The 19,756-nt window shown below is 42.0% G+C and overlaps 2 protein-coding genes across 2 annotated transcripts in view; one reads left to right on the top strand and one right to left on the bottom strand.

The window, feature by feature from the left end:
* evi5b (ecotropic viral integration site 5b) overlaps window positions 1-300 on the bottom strand; it is an 86,403-nt gene extending 86,103 nt beyond the window's left edge. The window contains exon 1 of the mRNA XM_061977428.1: window positions 156-300. The gene's annotated coding sequence lies outside the window, so the exon portion shown is untranslated. The remainder of the gene's footprint in view (window positions 1-155) is intronic.
* Window positions 301-8,752: 8,452 nt separating this feature from the next.
* LOC133617492 (large ribosomal subunit protein uL18A) overlaps window positions 8,753-19,756 on the top strand; it is a 13,574-nt gene continuing 2,570 nt past the window's right edge. The window contains exons 1-5 of the mRNA XM_061977425.1: window positions 8,753-8,884; window positions 9,621-9,690; window positions 9,756-9,871; window positions 9,960-10,094; window positions 17,749-17,951. Coding sequence (XP_061833409.1) covers window positions 8,882-8,884; window positions 9,621-9,690; window positions 9,756-9,871; window positions 9,960-10,094; window positions 17,749-17,951 — 527 coding nt within the window. The 5' untranslated portion in view covers window positions 8,753-8,881. The remainder of the gene's footprint in view (window positions 8,885-9,620; window positions 9,691-9,755; window positions 9,872-9,959; window positions 10,095-17,748; window positions 17,952-19,756) is intronic.

Raw genomic sequence — 19,756 nt, 5'->3', positions numbered from 1 at the left:
ATCCTTTGATTGGTCGGTGTGTGGCCCTCAGTGGAAAACGTTTTTCAGCACGACTCACTCTCCCTGAAACCGAGTCGTACTTGTCTGCTATCAAGAGAGTCGTACTTGTCTGCTATCAAGAGAGTCGTACTTGTCTGCTATTAAGAGAGTCCTACCTGAACTTCATTGGCAGGAACAAAGAGTTGGAACGCTTCAGTCAAGCCATCCTGTCTTGATTGGTGACTTCAATCCAAGTTGGGAGAGAAAAATCAATAAGTTTGTGTTAGCGGAGGAGAAAACAGCAACACAAGGTGGTGTGGTGGAGACGTGACTCACACCTCCGTGTGCATACCAACACACCTGAAAGCCACCTTTCTGGTTGGACGCTGACGCACGTCTTTTGTGCTGTACACCACTCCTGCTGACTAGTCACGTCTAACACTAACCACTCCTGCTGACTAGTCACATCTAACCCTAACCACTCCTGCTGACTACTCACATCTAACACTAACCACTCCTGCTGCATCAGGAGGAAGACTAGTCACATCTAACCCTAACTACTCCTGCTGACTAGTCACATCTAAACCTAACCAATCCTGCTGCATCAGGAGGAAGACTAGTCACATCTAACCCTAAGTACTCCTGCTGCACCAGGAGGAAGACTAGTCACATCTAACCCTAACCAATCCTGCTGCATCAGAAGGAACACTCGTCACATCTAACCCTAACTACTCCTGCTCCATCAGGAGGAAGACTAGTCACATCTAACCTTAACTACTCCTGCTGCACCAGGAGGAAGACTAGTCACATCTAACCTTAACTACTCCTGCTGCACCAGGAGGAAGACTAGTCAAATCTAACCCTATCTACTCCTACAGCACCAGAAGGAAGACTAGTCACATCGAACCCTAACTACTCCTGCTGCATCAGGAGAAAGACTAGTCACATCTAACCCTAACCCCACTCCTGCTGACTAGTCACATCTAACACTAACCACTCCTGCTGACTAGTCACATCTAACACTAACCGCTCCTGCTGCATCATGAGGAAAACTAGTCATATCTAACCCTAACCAATCCTGCTACATCGGGAGGAACACTAGTCACATCTAACCCTAACTACTCCTGCTGCACCAGGAGGAAGACTAGTCACATCTAACCCTAACTACTCCTGCTGCATCAGGAGGAAGACTAGTCACACCAAGAGGAAGACTAGTAACACCAGGAGGAAGACTAGTAACACCAGAAGGAAGACTAGTGACACCAAGAGGAAGACTAGTAACACCAGGAGGAAGACTACTAACACCAAGAGGAAGACTAGTGACACCAGGAGGAAGACTAGTAACACCAGGAGGAAGACTACTAACACCAAGAGGAAGACTAGTGACACCAGGAGGAAGACTAGTAACACCAGGAGGAAGACTAGTGAAACCAAGGGGAAGACTAGTAACACCAGGAGGAAGACTAGTAACTCCATGAAGAAGACTAGTGAAACCAAGGGGAAGACTAGTAACACCAGGAGGAAGACTAGTAACTCCATGAAGAAGACTAGTAACACCAGGAGGAAGACTAGTGACACCAGGAGGTAGACTAGTAACACCAAGAGGAAGACTACTAACACCAAGAGGAAGACTAGTAACACCAGGAGGAAGACTAGTGACACCAAGAGGAAGACTACTAACACCAGGAGGAAGACTAGTAACACAATGAGGAAGACTAGTAACACCAGGAGGAAGACTAGTGACACCAGGAGGTAGACTAGTAACAACAGGAGAAAGACTACTAACACCAAGAGGAAGACTAGTAACACCAGGAGGAAGACTACTAACACCAAGAGGAAGACTAGTGACACCAGGAGGAAGACTAGTAACACCAGGAGGAAGACTAGTGAAACCAAGGGGAAGACTAGTAACACCAGGAGGAAGACTAGTAACTCCATGAAGAAGACTAGTAACACCAGGAGGAAGACTAGTGACACCATGAGGTAGACTAGTAACACCAAGAGGAAGACTACTAACACCAAGATGAAGACTAGTAACACCAGGAGGAAGACTAGTGACACCAAGAGGAAGACTAGTAACACCAGGAGGAAGACTACTAACACCAAGAGGAAGACTAGTGACACCAGGAGGAAGACTAGTAACACCAGGAGGAAGACTAGTGAAACCAAGGGGAAGACTAGTAACACCAGGAGGAAGACTAGTAACTCCATGAAGAAGACTAGTAACACCAGGAGGAAGACTAGTGACACCATGAGGTAGACTAGTAACACCAAGAGGAAGACTACTAACACCAAGAGGAAGACTAGTAACACCAGGAGGAAGACTAGTGACACCAAGAGGAATACTACTAACACCAGGAGGAAGACTAGTAACACAATGAGGAAGACTAGTAACACCAGGAGGAAGACTAGTGACACCAGGAGGTAGACTAGTAACAACAGGAGAAAGACTACTAACACCAAGAGGAAGACTAGTAACACCAGGAGGAAGACTAGTGACACCAGGAGGAAGACTAGTGACACCAGGAAGAAGACTATTAACACCAAGAGGAAGACTAGTGACACCAGGAGGAAGACTAGTGACACCAGGAGGAAGACTAGTGACACCAGGAAGAAGACTATTAACACCAAGAGGAAGACTAGTAACACCAGGAGGAAGACTAGTGACACCAGGAGGAAGACTAGTAACACCAAGAGGAAGACTAGTGACACCAGGAGGAAGACTAGTAACACCAAGAGGAAGACTAGTGACACCAAGAGGAAGACTAGTGACACCAGGAGGAAGACTAGTGACACCAAGAGGAAGACTAGTAACACCAGGAGGAAGACTAGTAACACCAAGAGGAAGACTAGTGACACCAAGAGGAAGACTAGTAACACCAAGAGGAAGACTAGTGACACCAGGAGGAAGACTAGTAACACCAAGAGGAAGACTAGTGACACCAGGAGGAAGACTACTAACACCAAGAGGAAGATTAGTGACACCAGGAGGAAGACTAGTAACACCAAGAGGAAGACTAGTGACACCAGGAGGAAGACTAGTAACACCAAGAGGAAGACTAGTGACACCAGGAGGAAGACTCGCATACTTGCCAACCTTGAGACCTCCGAATTCGGGAGATGGGGAGGGTGGAGGGTGGGTTGGGAGGGGTTGGGGGAGGCAAGGGGTGTATATTGTAGCGTCCTGGAAGAGGTAGTGCTGCAAGGGCTTCTGGGTAAATTTTCTGTTGTTTTTATGTTGTGCTACGGTGCGGATGTTCTCCCGAAATGTGTTTGTCATTCTTGTTTGGTGTGGGTTCACAGTGTGGCGCATATTTGTAACAGTGTTAAACTTGTTTTTACGGTCACCCTCAGTGTGACTTGTATGGCTGTTGACCAAGCATGCCTTGCATTCACTTGTGTGTGTGAAAAGCCGCAATATTATGTGACTTGGCCGGCACGCTGTTCGTATGGAGGAAAAGCCGAAGTGACGACAGGTTGTAGAGGACGTTAAAGACAGTGCCTTTAAGGCACGCCCCCAAAATTGTTGTCCGGGTGGAAATCGGGAGACATTCGGGAGAATGGTTGCCCTGGGAGGTTTTCGGGAGGGGCACTGAAATTCGGGAGTCTCCTGGGAAAATCAGGAGGGTTGGCAAGTATGAAGACTAGTGACACTAGGAGGAAGACTAGTAACACCAAGAGGAAGACTAGTAACACCAGGAGAAAGACTAGTAACACTAGCAGCTGTCAGAAAGCTAATACTTGTGTTGCTACACAGCCAGCAGACATTGAAACAACCTTCACAACTTGTCCTTTTAGGTCCTAACCTTCAGCAACTATTAGGTCCTGACCTTCAGCAACTATTAGGTCCTGACCATTAGGTCCTGACCTTTAGGTTAGGTCCTGACCTTCAGCAACTATTAGGTCCTGACTTTTAGGTCCTGACCTTCAGCAACTATTAGGTCCTGACCATTAGGTCCTGACCTTTAGGTCCTGACCTTCAGCAACTATTACGTCTTGACCTTTAGGTCCTGACCTTCAGTAACTATTAGGTCCTGACCTTTAGGTCCTGACCTTCAGCAACTATTAGGTCCTGGCCTTTAGGTCCTGACCTTCAGCAACTATTAAGTCCTGACCTTTAGGTCCTGGCCTTCAGCAACTATTAGGTCCTGACCTTCAGCAACTATTAGGTCCTGACCTTCAGCAACTATTACGTCTTGACCTTTAGGCCCTGACCTTCAGCAACTATTAGGTCCTGACCTTCAGCAACTATTAGGTCCTGACTTTCAGCAACTATTACGTCTTGACCTTCAGCAACTATTAGGTCCTGACCTTCAGCAACTATTACGTCTTGACGTTTAGGCCCTGACCTTCAGCAACTATTAGGTCCTGACCTTCAGCAACTATTAGGTCCTGACCTTCAGCAACTATTACGTCTTGACCTTTAGGCCCTGACCTTCAGCAACTATTAGGTCCTGACCTTCAGTAACTATTACGTCTTGACCTTTAGGCCCTGACCTTCAGCAACTATTAGGTCCTGACCTTCAGCAACTATTAGGTCCTGACCTTCAGCAGCTATTAGGTCCTGACCTTCAGCAACTTTTAGGTCCTGACCTTTGGGTCCTGACCTTCAGCAACTATTAGGTCCTGACCTTCAGCAGCTATTAGGTCCTGACCTTCAGCAACTTTTAGGTCCTGACCTTTGGGTCCTGACCTTCAGCAACTTTTAGGTCCTGACCTTTGGGTCCTGACCTTCAGCAACTATTAGGTCCTGACCAACATCGGAACTCCATATTTTTGTTTCATCAATGTCAGGTTGTCACCTTCATTTGACATTGAAATCTGCTCATTTCACAACCAATATTCTACAACACAAATACAACATCCTATATATATATATATATATATATATATATATATATATATATATATATATATATATATATATATATATATATATATATATATATGTATATATATATATATATATATATATATATATATATATATATATATATATATATATATATATATATATATATATATATATATATATACATATATATATATATATATATATATATATATATATATATATATATATATATATATATATATATATATATATATATATATATGTATATATATATATATATATATATATATAAATATATATATATATATATATATATATATAAATATATATAAATAAATACTTGAGGGGAATTCTAAAGGTCCCTTTCTGTCTTGCCTCTTGGTGAGGGCGGTTGCATTTTTCTCCGCTCCCTCCTTCCCTACTTGCTTTCTTGTGTCCTTGTCCTGTCTGAACTTTTTTGAAGCCTCTTTCTTTGCGCTGTCCTCTAATCTAAACTTCAAATATGGATATGGTCAGCTGGACTCTCGACGCAATTGACAAAGTCTTTTCGACAAGGAAAAGAGGTTCAGGGGAGCCTGGCTGCCCTGATGGAACCATTGCTGCGGGGTACGTGAGAGACTCCTGGGATGAATGGAGAATCATGTGCCTCTCAGTCCTTTCCATCGAGGAAGTGGAAGACATCTACCTATTTGGAAGCGTGATCGCGGGGCACCTGCTGATTGGGCTGGGCATTGCTCTGGTCTATCGTCAAATTCGTAAGACGATGGCAGCCACTTAAGGAGCCCAACGGCTGTTCATTGCAATTGGAAGGATTGGGTCGGGCTGTGGGAACACAGACTGGAGCGATTTCTGATTTGAATCGCGAAATGGATCTCATCATGGAGAAGCTTGCTGAGAAGGAAGAATTAAATTGAACTTGAGAGAGCCAGCACGGACACAGAGCAGGAATGTCATTGTTTTGACTGCTCGAAGAAAACAACCTCTTAATCTACGATTTGACTCCCTCGAATGGCCTTGATGCTATCAGGATCAGGCTGATCTGAAAAACTCCCTCGAGGACTCCTCAACGATGGACGCTTTTGACCTTCTTTTTTTTTTCAATAACACCTGGTGTCGAACTTTGAGATCGGCCCCAGTCCACAAAAACATTTCAACATCTCACCCAAGTTAATTGGGCATACATGCACGCACCCGCCCCTTCCCCAATCAACACCTTCACCACTGCTCAATTCCTCTTCGGGGTTGTGGGCGGCTGAGTAGCGCTGTATAGCGAGTTGTTGTGATTACATGCATCATGTTTATGTGTGCTATGCTACAGTATGTGAGGTTTTTTCCTTGGACTCAGTCTGGACCCCTCCCGAGGGTCCAGACTTAGACTGATACTTTTTTTACTCTTCCCCCTTTCCCAATGTCACCTTTTTCCCACCTTTTTTAAGGAGCTCCGTAAGTGGCTGATCCGTTGGCGGTCCCGTCTTGTCCCCCTTGTAACGTATGTCTGCTCTTAGTGGGACTGTGCCCAAAATGTCATTTCAGTTGTTATGTGTCTTGTACATGTTAAAGAATGGACAATAATAAAGCATCTTGAATCTTGAATTCTAAAGATTAAAACACATTTTTAATTATACATACAGTATATACATAAATACATATATATATACACCAGTGACGTGCGGTCACTAGAGGCAGGTGCCATCATGGAAAGAAAAAAAATGTAAAAAGAAAAAAAAAAAATTAAATTGTTATATGTATCCAGTGATTATACTATAAAGTTATTTTCCATTTAACTTCACCAGTTTTAGATTATTTTTATTCAAAATCGCTGAATTTTCACATTTGCCGTTCAAATACTGAGAAGAGACGGTGCGGTGAGGCAGCAGCCAGTTGAGGCACGTCACTCAATTGTGCCTCACCATGGATTGCGCAATGACTCGGCTAACTGCTGGCCTGCTGTGCAGTGAGACCGTATTGCTATATGAACTATATTATACATTTCCATAGTTTAGTTAGCTGAGGTATATAATGTACAGTGTATTTTGTCAACAACTGTATGTGTGTAAAGTATTTCTTGTGCTGAGCGATTATAAAACTGCTGCGAAGACGCACTGGCTGAGGCTCGTGTAGCCCCGCCTTCTGGTGCCGGTTAAGGCACCTTCGCCGCAGACTGCACCCCCCGACGGGAGCGCCACACCAACCAAAGCCCACACCCAAACCCTCCACGTGCAAGACCGAATCCATCCAAAAAAAGTCACTTAACAAGAAGCCAAAAAGTGCAAAAACAGCATTGCTCGCGCCGGAGGAGCCGTGAACGACTGCAGGGACACAACATTAGGTACACCTGCAGACTGCAGCACGGATTTCATATTTCATTCATTCACAACTCCTCCAACACCAACGCCACTGTTCCCGCACTTATAAGTAAAGGTAAGACCATAATAACGTTTTTTTTTTTATTAAATGTGCTTTTTTGTGTGCTACAGTTTGTATGTGTAAAGTTAAAGTTAAGTTAAAGTACCAATGATTGTCACACACACACTAGGTGTGGTGAAATTTGTCCTCTGCATTTGACCCATCCCCTTGATCACCCCCTGGGAGGTGAGGGGAGCAGTGGGCAGCAGCGGCGCCGCGCCCGGGAATAATTGTTGGTGATTTAACCCCCAATTCCAAGCCTTGATGCTGAGTGCCAAGCAGGGAAGAATGCTGGTATGAGCTTTTAAACATAACCCGTTAACTGCTGCCAGTCAAATGGTGAATAAGATACTCTTTAGGGTTCATATGTTTGTAAATCTGACTGTGATGAAGTCAGTGCCTCACCAGCCATCAACCTCACCGCACGTCACTGATATACACATATAAATACATATACTGTATATATGATGTATATATATATGAATGTATATAAATAGTTATATATATATATATATATATATATATATATATATATATATATATACATATATACATATATATATATATACATATATATATATATATGTCAATAAGCAAAACTATATATATATATATATATATATATATATATATATATATATATATATATATATATATATATATATATATATATACATAATTTTTTTTAACTTTAGAATACTCAAGTATGTTAAAAATAAGTCATATATCCATTTTTTTTTGCCAGCACTTAAATCTCTGGATCAACACAAGTCACACGATGTATACATTTATGGGTGACTAACATCAACACGTGCACAAATGTGTAAACAAAGAGTCTTTTGTAAATTCCTGTACATCTATTATATTCTTTCCAGACTCCAACACTAAGAGATACCTCATTAATGGACAATACTTTGTATGTGTATTGTATAAATATTCATGTACTCATAGTCACTTATTTATTCATTCTTCACTATTCACCTTTTCTGCTGATTAATTTGCTTTTGATTTAGCTTGCTGATGGTTTCGTGTAGCAATAGCCACCTTGTATTTTAGGACAACACCTCAATTTCGATGTCCATCCATCCATTTGCTACCGCTTGTCCCTTTTGGGGTGGCGGGGGTGCCGGAGCCTATCTCAGCTGCATTAGGGCGGAAGGCGGGGACGCGGGGTACACCCTGGACAAGTCGCCACCTCATCATAGGGCCAACACAGATAGACAGACAACATTCACACTCATATGTGGTATAATAAAGCTTATCTATATTACAGATGAATTGATAAATGAGGAAATACATGGAGCAATTATCTGACAGAACTGTACAGTTCATTAATAAATGGTGAATGTCTCACTAAATTGTGATTGCTATTTTTCTTATCATTATGAAATATTATTGTTCAAAATAAATATTATTGTTAAAAAGAAGCAGGTTTCTGGTGGTCGTGGTGGGGCAACACCACGCCGACTCGCTAGGGGGCAGAGCGCCAATCTGAGCATCACACCACCGCGGCCTGTCATCCTGTGGCAACCTATTTACTGCGCATGCGTACTCCCAGCCTTCCTTTTCTCCCGTGCAGCGGAGTCAATCCTCGGTCTTTGACTCCGGGCTCCTTCGTAAGGAGGCCAAAAGACTGCCAAAATGGTTCGTAACCCTTCCAATATGTCTCCCCGTACGCACCGAAGACGTCCATGCTGTTCTCGGTGGTGTTCGCAGTGGTAAAACACGCGGATGTGTGAACGATGAACGTAGATTGTGTCGAGTTGCGCTCAGCCGGCGCCGTCCTAAACGTGGCCCAATGACTCCCGTAAACGCACCACTTTTGGTGACATGTTTACACTTTCCCCGCGATCTTGTCACGCAAATATCTCCGCTTATGTGCAACTCCGTGACACAACATGTCATTTAGCTTGTTAGTTGCTCGCCCCGCCAAAAGAGCTACATGCTAAAGTTAGCAAGTGATGCTAACGTTAGCTAGTGACACTAACAAGCTAACGTGTCCTCCATGCAGGCTTTTGTTAAAGTGACACTAACTAACTTGTCTCCTGTCCTCCATGCAGGCTTTTGTTAGTGACACTAACTAACTTGTCTCCTGTCCTCCATGCAGGCTTTAGTTGGTGACACTAACTTGTGTCCTGCGTTTTGTCAAAGTGACACTAACTTGTCTCCTGTCCTCCATGCAGGCTTTTGTTAGTGACACTAACTTGTGTCCTGTGTTTTGTCAAAGTGACACTAACTTGTCTCCTGTCCTCCATGCAGGCTTTTGTTAGTGACACTAACTTGTGTCCTGTGTTTTGTCAAAGTGACACTAACTTGTCTCCTGTCCTCCATGCAGGCTTTTGTCAGAGTGACACTAACTTGTCTCCTGTAATCCATGCAGGGTTTTGTCAAAGTGGTGAAGAACAAGGCCTACTTCAAGAGATATCAGGTCAAGTTCCGCAGGAGGAGAGGTAAAATCATCAGCCATGGAGCTCCCTTCATTCACAGCGTAAACTATTGTTTGTGCTTCTCCTAGAGGGGAAAACGGACTACTTTGCCCGCAAGCGCCTGGTGGTCCAAGATAAGAACAAGTACAACACACCCAAGTACCGCATGATCGTCCGCTTCACCAACAGGGACATCATCTGCCAGGTGAGCGTCGGGGTTGCCATGGAGACGGCTTATGTGTACCCGTCCACAGCGATCGCCCTAAATAAAAACCTTTCTTGTCATGTTGCAGGTTGCCTATGCCAAGATTGAGGGCGACATGATCGTGTGCGCCGCCTACTCGCACGAGCTGCCCAAATACGGCGTCTCCGTGGGCCTGACCAACTACGCGGCGGCCTACTGCACCGGTTTGCTGATGGCTCGCAGAGTACGTATTGAGTCGGCTTTGAATGCCACGTACCCCAGCTTAAAAAGTTCTGCAACGTCGACTTCTGTTAGTGTCCCTTGTTGAGGTTGTACAGTTTGCAATTAGCTAGGGCTGCAACTAACAACTAATTTGATAATCGATTAATCTGTAGATTATTACTTCGATTAATCAATTAATAATCGGATAAAAGAGACAAACTACATTTCTATCCTTTCCAGTATTTTATTGGGAAAAAAACAGCATACTGGCACCATGTTCTTTCAACTTGCCAAATAAATAGACATTGGGGGTGCAGCATACAGCAATAATAACACAGAAATGTAACTCATCAGATCAGAACTGAATCAGATATTGTACACATTTCTGTTGTGAATAATAAATGATTCATTTTAGGCTGCCTCTGAATAATAGCATGAAATATTCCAGCACCTTCATAACGTTTAGTTATACTAAAGCGTCACTCAAATCTAAATATATTTATATAGCTTTATCAGGCCCGGCTACATTGATCCATTATGAAACCAACCTGAGATATTTCTGTCCATTGGGTCTATTTCGAAATTGGTAACCGTGCGTTTTCTCTCAAAACGGAGTCAAATGTGCCGGAGACACATTATCAGCCCCGCGTTGCAACAAAGGCATAACGTTAACGTTACTCACAAAAAAGATTAACTCATGAATGCCTGTTGCGACTCAAAACAGAAAATGCACTCTCCAAGAAGTTCCTAACACTCTGAAAGTTAATACACAACAGTTGCTGCTTCACTTCCTTAAAAAAATCTCCTTGTTAACAAAATATTAAAAACACACAAAGACGGAGACAACGGATCAATGTACCCGGACTATGAACTTAAAAAGTTACGTATCGTGAGTTCTTCCCTTCATCCATGGCTCCAATATGATTCCTCTTCAGGTGCTCCAGAAGCAATGTTGTACTTCCGTGCCATTTTGCAGGAAACTGTCTTCTCTGAAGTCTTTAAAGTAAAGTGTTCCCACACTTTGACGACCTAGGTCGTACACTTTTCTCTATTGAAGCAATAACCTCAAGATGTTTCTCCGCTGAACTGTTTTCCTCCGCCATTTTTCAAATGTTTAGGCAAAGGAGACAGTGTCGTCACGTGAGCTGCACTTGACACATTGGCTGGCTTACTGCCACCTCATGAGACGTAGCCTCAGCGCCGCCCTGGCGCTGTTTTGTACTTTTTTTGATTATTGTTTCTCAGCCGTTTGTAAATGTTGCAGTTAAAAATAAAGGATTTAAAAAAAAAAAAAAAAAACGTAGCCTCAGCGCATAGCATAGATCCAACGAATCGATGACTAAATTAATCGCCAACTATTTTTATAATCTTTGATTTAATCGATTAGTTGTTGCAGCCCTACAATTAGCCTGGTGTCTGGTAGCAAGGCTAATTGCAAACTGTACAGTCTCAACAAGGGACGCTAACAGAAGTCAGCGTTAGCCTTGCAGGTGTCTGGTAGCGGGCAGCATGGTTGCACAGGGGTTAGTGCATATGCATCACAATACGAAGGTCCTGAGTTGCATGTTCTCCCCGTGACTGTGTGGGTTCTACTCTGGCTTCCTCCCACCTCCAAAGACATGCACCTGGGGATAGGCCGCTCCCACCTCCAAAGACATGCACCTGGGGACAAGTTGATTGGCAACACTAAATGGTCCTTAGTGTGTGAATGTTGTCTATCTGTGTTGGCCCTGCGATGAGATGGCGACTTGTCCAGGGTGTACTCCGCCTTCTGCCCGAATGCAGCTGAGATAGGCTCCGGCACCCCCCGCAACCCCAAAAGGGAGCAGCGGTAGAAAATGGATGGATGGGTGGGTAGCAATTTAGCAGACGTCCCTTTTTAGTTGCTGCTTTTCACATTGCTCATGTCAACAGCTTACCAGTGACGAGATGTTATAGTTGAGGCAGGGGTCAAAACAAAGTGCATCAAATAGTTGAATTGTTAAGGTGATTATCATATTTGATTTATAACATTAAAAATAAACAATCAAGTATATAGGTATGATCAAAATAATATTAATCTCACAGATTCCTGAGCCATTTGGTGAGATGAGTGGTCACGTGATCCTAGATGTGCATGTGGGAATTCAGGCTGGAACTGACTCATTTTATAGTCGACTAGTCATCTTAACTATTACTCTGATTATAAAGTGTACATGTATTCAGTGCCTCTAATTTAGCCGGCAACATTTGAATTTAGCTTGAGATATTTTTAGGCTAAGAAAGATTTATACTGTAACTAAGCTGCTCATTAGGCTGCTACAAACATTTTTAAACTAGTCCATTTAAAAGTAAAGACAAGGAAAGTGCAAAGTAAAACGAGTTATATTTTTTATTAATAAAAAAAAAGAGAAAGTTAAGATAGCAATAACACGCAATGTAATGACAAAACTATCTTGCTCAAAAGAGAGAAGCATTTTGTGATGTTAAAAAGGCTGCACACTGATATAACTCCTGTAGACTTAGTGCATATCTTTGTGTTATTGATTAACATTTTAGCTATCTAATAGATTGTATCATTAATATTATGATATTGGTGCCTAATGTTCAGTGTGTTGTGCTTTTTTCATTGCATTGCAAAATGACACTCCTTTTAAAAAGTATTTTAATTGATTTAGACAAAGTTTAGCTGGTGGACTTTGGCTAAAATGATAGTTAAATCTATTTTACACACAACTTTGTCTCACACTTGCTGGCCGTCTAGCAAGGTAGAAGCTAACATTCTTACTGAGTTAAGAGCAATCCTCCAGATGTCCGACATTCCTTTTAATGCTCTCGTATCACAGATAGTGTCATAAAAACAATATATGCTTTGCAAAATGAGCCAGGTGTTCATATTTTTTACAAGAATCGGAGGAAATATTCCCACACTTCCATCTTGTCACCCTCGATGTTGGTGCGAATGGTGGCTGTGGCTGGCTTTCTCCTGTCAAACACCAGTATGACACCACTTTGTCTGATAGCTTTTATTGTTTACCAATTGTTACATCTCTAGTGGGAACCAAAGTTCCCTTCAACACAGCATTAATCATGGCAGAGTTGATGAGAGACTACTATGGGACAAATGATGATCCAGAAACATATATTTTTACATCTGAATAAAAGGAGGATGATCTCCAAGTTTTAGAAGCTGTGTGCTAAACAGATGCAGCTTTAGTCAAACACTAAGCATCATGTAGCAGTACTAAGTGCTAAGCAAGATATAGAAACATACCGTATTTTCCGCACCATAAGGCGCCCTGGGTTAAAAGCCGCGCCTTCAATGAACGGCATATTTCAAAACTTTGTCCACCTATAAGCCGCCCGGTGTTGTAAGCCGCATCTAACTGCGCTAAAGGAATGTCAAAAAAACAGTCAGATAGGTCAGTCAAACTTTAATAATATATTAAAAACCAGCGTTCTAACAACTCTGTTCACTCCCAAAATGTACGCAAATGTGCAATCACAAACATACGTATATCAACATGGACAGAGCTGCGTGAAAAAAGCCACCCGGCCTCTTCGCGTAAACTTAAACTTACCTTAACCACTCGCTCATCTTTTCTTCATCCATCCCTTCGAGTTAGCTTTTATGATGACGCCGGCTGGAAAGGTCTCTTTTGGCAAGGTCTTCCTTTTGAATATCACCATGGGTGGAAGTTTCATTAGCATGGCAAGCTAGAACCACAGTGAAGGATGACTTCTCATTCCCTGTGGTGCGAATATTCACCGTACGTGCTCCCGTTCCACAGTGCGGTTCACAGGAATATCAGTTGCTGTGAAATACGGTAGTAATCCGTGTGCGGATGGAGAGATTGCGTCTTTTCATGAACCAGATCCTTGTCGCTTTGTAGGAGCCATTTTGTGGTCTTCACAGATGTAAACACACAAAGGAAATGAAACGTACGGTGATATCCGCGTGCTTTTTCTTCTTCTACGCGGGCGGGTGGTTGCTTACAGTAGAAGAAGAAGCGCTTCCTGTTCTATGGGGGCGGGTGCTTACCTTGGCGGTTGCTTGCGTAGAAGAAGAAGCGCTTCCTGTTCTACCGGGAAAAAAGATGGCGGCTGTTTACCGAAGTTGCGAGACCGAAACTTTATGAAAATGAATCTTAATATTTATCCATATATAAAGCGCACCGGGTTAAAAGCCGCACTGTCAGCTTTTGAGTAAATTTGTGGTTTTTAGGTGCGGCTAATAGTGCGGAAAATACGGTAATAAAACTATCACTTACTGTACAATGTCTACTCTCACTGGGATGCTGACTGGTGGGATGTTTTTCTTCCCATTTAGACAAAGAATGAATCATAATTCTCATGAAGGGTTAAGAAGGTTGCTGCTCAGTGTCTTTTTGTCTTTCTCCTCATCTGTGCATACGTTGGATGTCAAAGTTGACCAATTTCTCAGTTAGTCCACAACTTTCTACTAGAGGGATGATTTATAATCTAGAAATAACTAACTACTCAGGAGAAGCAGCATAATGTCATTACAGCAGCCAGTTAGTTTTGTGATCAGTGCGCTTCTAAAAAAGTTTTTATTTGTTTATTGAATGGATCCCCATTAGCTGACGCCAAAGCGACTGCCAGTCTTCCAGGGGTCCATATAGGAGCATACAAAATTAAAATACAAAGAATACATGCATTACCAGACATTATACAATGGAAAAATACAACATAAGATAAAAAGCTAGTTAAAACCAGTATTAAAAATTCACGTCATGTGGGCAGCTGCAATAGGTGTATCTTCAAAGCTGTCTTGAATGACAATTTACTTTGTGATAGATGAATGTGAGATGGCAACCCATTCCAGAATGATATACATGACTGTACGTTTGAGGAGATTGGTCCTGGGAGCAGGAAGTGCCAAATAGCCATTGCTGGCATTCCTAGTGTCATGAATGTGTGTTAGTTGATTTTAAAAACTGTTTGTAAAAGTAATCTGGTGATTGATCTGAAATGATAGTTATAAAGAACATAATGCATCTTTTGTTCCACAGACAACAAGGACAGGCGTGAATGCATAAATGAAATATTAGTGCGCAAAGAACATTTAAGTAGCAGTCTAGCCGCTCTGTTCTGAACAAGTTGCAGTTTGTTCAGGTCAGACTTAGTTGTAGCGGACCATATTATAGGACAGTAATGAAGATGACAGAAAACCGTAGGACTGTATGACTTGACTTGATGAATTATAAAATTGGTATAGTTGATTGATATAAATGGAGTATTGTTGGTGGTTTTGGATAGTTATTTACAGATTTATGAGCAGAATAGAGGATTCCTGTTGACTCCATTGTTAGTTTTTTACGATATTGGAAAGCATGAAAAACAAATGTGTTGTCGTCTTACGTACAGTAGAGGTTGTGAATGATGAACATCTCCTTCCAATGAATGCAAATGTACAGTATCATTGATCTAGGGACTGCAGACCACCTTGCACCGTGATCTTTTGCCAAAGGAATATTCCAAATGGCCGGCTGGCATTGTGGCATGATATTTTTACATGTTTTGCAGATTGGAAATATAATTAGATATGATCCAGTGAAACACCCTTCAGCGTAGCATTTATGAAGAGCATTTATTTTTCCATTAAACTGGCACTTTAACCCGTAAGCAGAAGTCCTGCTTAGTGACCAACAACAAGAAATAAGACTTAATGTAGGTCAGTAACATGAATTGAGGTTTTTGTCAAATTGAAAGCACGATGTGGCGATGGACGTTTGGCACAGAGTATTATTATTATTATTAGGTATGCACAATATTTTATGCCCCCAGCGTTCTCATGTGCGGCTTTGGAAAGTGTACAGCAATGTCTTGTTTATTGCTATTGTTTCTGGACATGATTGCCAGAGGAATCATTTATTATAAATCCTATATTGGATTTGACTTTTATTGCCAGGTACGTTTACACATGAGGAATTTGTATTGGTGCAAAAACAGCTAACATGAGAAAAAGCCAGAATAGCCAGAATTTAAATATGTAGGGCATAAAAAACATGTAGACGACTTAAAGGCCTTTTTCAACAGGAGAACCTTCTAGTGATGAAAGACCCTAACGTCACTTTGACACTTTCATCAATATACTCATGCTGCTTGAGGCTCAGCCAGTCCCTGGCCACCATACTGAACAGCTTGCTCTAAATTGATTTACTGGCCAATACTACTGAGGTATTTGTATTTATAGTTAATAATTTGTATGCTTCAAATTGCTTACTTTAGCTCAAAAATGTTGTAGATTATGCTTTAAAAAACTAATGTGGTGAACTTGCGATATTTGAAGTGCAAAGTGACAAACGTGTATTTCAGTTTAACACCAATAATGACCTATACCAACGATCGATAACTAAACCTTTTTTAAATGAATATTAACTACTAATAGGAACTATACATTTTTCATGTAAAGTTCAAGGGTGTCCAAAGTGCAGACAGGCAGCCAATTTAGCCCTGCGGCCTGTTTATTGATCCTCAGCTGATCATTCAAATTAAATTAATTCATTATCAAGATCTTGGTAATGCTGTCAAACTCTACATTTTTAAAAATCAGATTAATCATACTTTTGAATTTGGATTAATCACAATTATGACCAGTAGTTTAAACTCGCTTGCATGGTTTCAATTAAGTTAAAGACCCCAACGCTTGGTCACAAAAGCAAAGTTATTGTTGGAAGGGATAGCAAAACAAATCTCAATACATACACGTAATGAATCCTACATTTGTTGTAAAAGTTCACTTATTTTTAACAGCCCTACTTATTAATTTGTCACGGATAACAAGCAGCTCATGTGTTGATAGTTTAGCATTGGTTTAGCACAGTGGTTCTTAACCTGGGTTGGATGGAACCCTAGGGGTTCGGTGTGTCGGGCTCAGGGGTTAGGCCGAGGTCAAAACTCACCTGACTCATGTAAATACAAACTTCTCCCTATCGGCGTATTACGGATACGACAACAACAGAAGTCAGACTGATTTGCAGGTGTGTCATTTGTTGTGAGTTTATGCACTGTGTTGGTTTTGGTTGTTTGAACAAGGTGATGTTCATGCACGCTTCATTTTGTGCACCAGTAATAAAACATGGTAACACTTAAGTATGGGGAACATATTCACCATTAATTAGTTGCTTATTAACATGCAAATTAGTAACATATTGGCTCTTAACTAGTCATTATTAAGTACTTATTAATGCCTTATTCTGCATGGCCTTATTATAACCCTAACCCTCTAACCCTGGCCCTAACTCTAACCAAATAACTAAAGTAAGTCTTTGTTACTTAGAATATGTTCCCCTAGTGTCCAAAAAACTCTAAATTAAGTATTTGTTACTTAGAATATGTTCCCCATACTAAAGTGTTACAAAAAACATATAACTTTGTCTTGAATTTGAAAAAAAAACATTTTATTTTTCACTAAAGAAGGGTTCTGTGAATGCGCATATGAAACTGCTGGGGTTCGGTACCTCCAACAAGGTTAAGAACCACTGGTTTAGCATCTTTAATGTGCAAGTTTGGACACACCTGGTCTTGTTAGTACCAATAAGGTTTGCAGCCGTGCCTCTACAGTACCTACTATTGATGACCATTCATGTGGGTCTGCTACTCTTTTTGAACATTAAGACCAAAAGCAAATTGCCCCTCAGACTTTTATTGTGCTTGTTGTCACACGTCCTCAGCTTCTGAACAAGTTCGGTCTGGACAAAGTGTACGAAGGACAGGTAGAGGTGACCGGCGACGAGTTCAACGTGGAAAGCGTGGACGGGCAGCCGGGTGCGTTCACCTGCTACCTGGATGCCGGGATGGCCAGAACCACCACGGGCAACAAGGTGTTTGGAGCCCTGAAAGGCGCTGTGGACGGAGGCTTGAGCATCCCTCACAGGTCAGCAGCTCCTGTAGTTTTGCTAACAAGAACATTTCTTTGTGAACAGTTTTTGTTTCTAGTCCATTCCCTTGGGAGTTAGAAAGTAGGACAGCTGAGTGTGACTCATGACTGTCAGCTCTGCAGCACCACAATATTCCTTCCCAAATCTCCTTTTGAAACCTTTCAAGTGGGCCCAAGTTGAAAAACAATCTGGACACAATATCACAAAATAGTCTCTGGTGACCCACTTTCTAGTCTGTATGACTAATGAGTTGGTCTTTGCCTACCCTCACCTGCACAGAGCACACATTGCCATGTGCACTAATTACACCATGTGGCTTGTTTTGTTGATATATTGAACTATATGTGCACGGTTACTTAAAGCCTAAACACAGTGTTTCAGTCCATATTGACAATTATTCATATTATATGACCTTTTATTTGAAATGTAGCTTCCTGTGATTATAATCCCTCAACTATCAATCAATCAATCAATCAATCTTTATTTATATAGCCCTAAATCACAAGTGTCTCAAAGGGCTGCACAAGCCACAACGACATCCTCGGTACAAAGCCCACATACGGGCAAGGAAAAACTCACCCCAGTGGGACGTCGATGTGAATGACTATGAGAAACCTTGGAGAGGACCGCATATGTGGGTAACCCCCCCCCTCTAGGGGAGACCGAAAGCAATGGATGTCGAGTGGGTCTGACATAATATTGTGAGAGTCCAGTCCATAGTGGATCCAACATAATAGTAAGAGTCCAGTCCATAGTGGGGCCAGCAGGACACCATCCCGAGCGGAGACGGGTCAGCAGCGCAGAGATGTTCCCTGCCGATGCACAGGCGAGCGGTCCACCCCGGGTCCCGACTCTGGACAGCCAGCACTTCATCCATGGCCACCGGACCTGTGCACCCCCGCCGCCCCTCAAGGAAAAGGGGAGCAGAGGAGAAAAGAAAAGAAACGGCAGATCAACTGGTCTAACAGGGGGACTATTTAAAGGCTAGAGTATACAAATGAGTTTTAAGATGGGACTTAAATGCTTCTACTGAGGTAGCATCTCTAATTGTTACCGGGAGGGCATTCCATAGTACTGGAGCCCCAATAGAAAACGCTCTATAGCCCGCAGACTTTTTTTGGGCTCTGGGAATCACTAATAAGCCGGAGTTCTTTGAACGCAGATTTCTTGCCGGGACATATGGTACAATGCAATGGACAAGATAGGACGGAGCTAGACCGTGCAGTATTTTATACGTAAGTAGTAAAACCTTAAAGTCACATCTTAAGTGCACAGGAAGCCAGTGCAGGTGAGCCAGTATAGGCGTAATATGATCAAACTTTCTTGTTTCTTTTTCTTGTTTTCAAGGTAGAAAGGAAGTGTCAACACAAGCATGGAACACACTGAATGTCAACTAAATAGTCAAATCACATTAAACACTTAAGATCTTAAAAATAAGGAATATGTAAGAAATGCTTCATAAAGTATGCAATATCTGAAGAGGATGGCAAACAGCATGTTGTACTCTGCATGTGAATACAACTTGAAGTGTAAGAAAATAGTGCAAAGTGTGAAAATGTCAACATAGAAACCTGAGAACTATTTTCTGCAGGTTTAGTGGCAGGAAGTTACAGCTGTGCTCTAAAGGGTGAGCTAAGGTGAAGTGGTATTAGCGCTCTTGCCTTGCATCATGTACAGACCACAATGGTCGGACTACGGTCCCTTTAAAAAAAAATGTAAAAACTGTCCAGGTGACTTTTCCTCTTTTGTCCACAATTTCTCCATTTGGACTTTGTCTTTTCACTCCATAGAAAGAATCAAG

The sequence above is a fragment of the Nerophis lumbriciformis genome, linkage group LG18 (genome assembly GCF_033978685.3).
Source record: "Nerophis lumbriciformis linkage group LG18, RoL_Nlum_v2.1, whole genome shotgun sequence".
Classification (NCBI taxonomy): Eukaryota; Metazoa; Chordata; class Actinopteri; order Syngnathiformes; family Syngnathidae; genus Nerophis; species Nerophis lumbriciformis.
The sequence above is the reverse complement of the archived record's forward strand: the minus strand, read 5'-3'. Positions and strand labels throughout refer to the sequence as shown.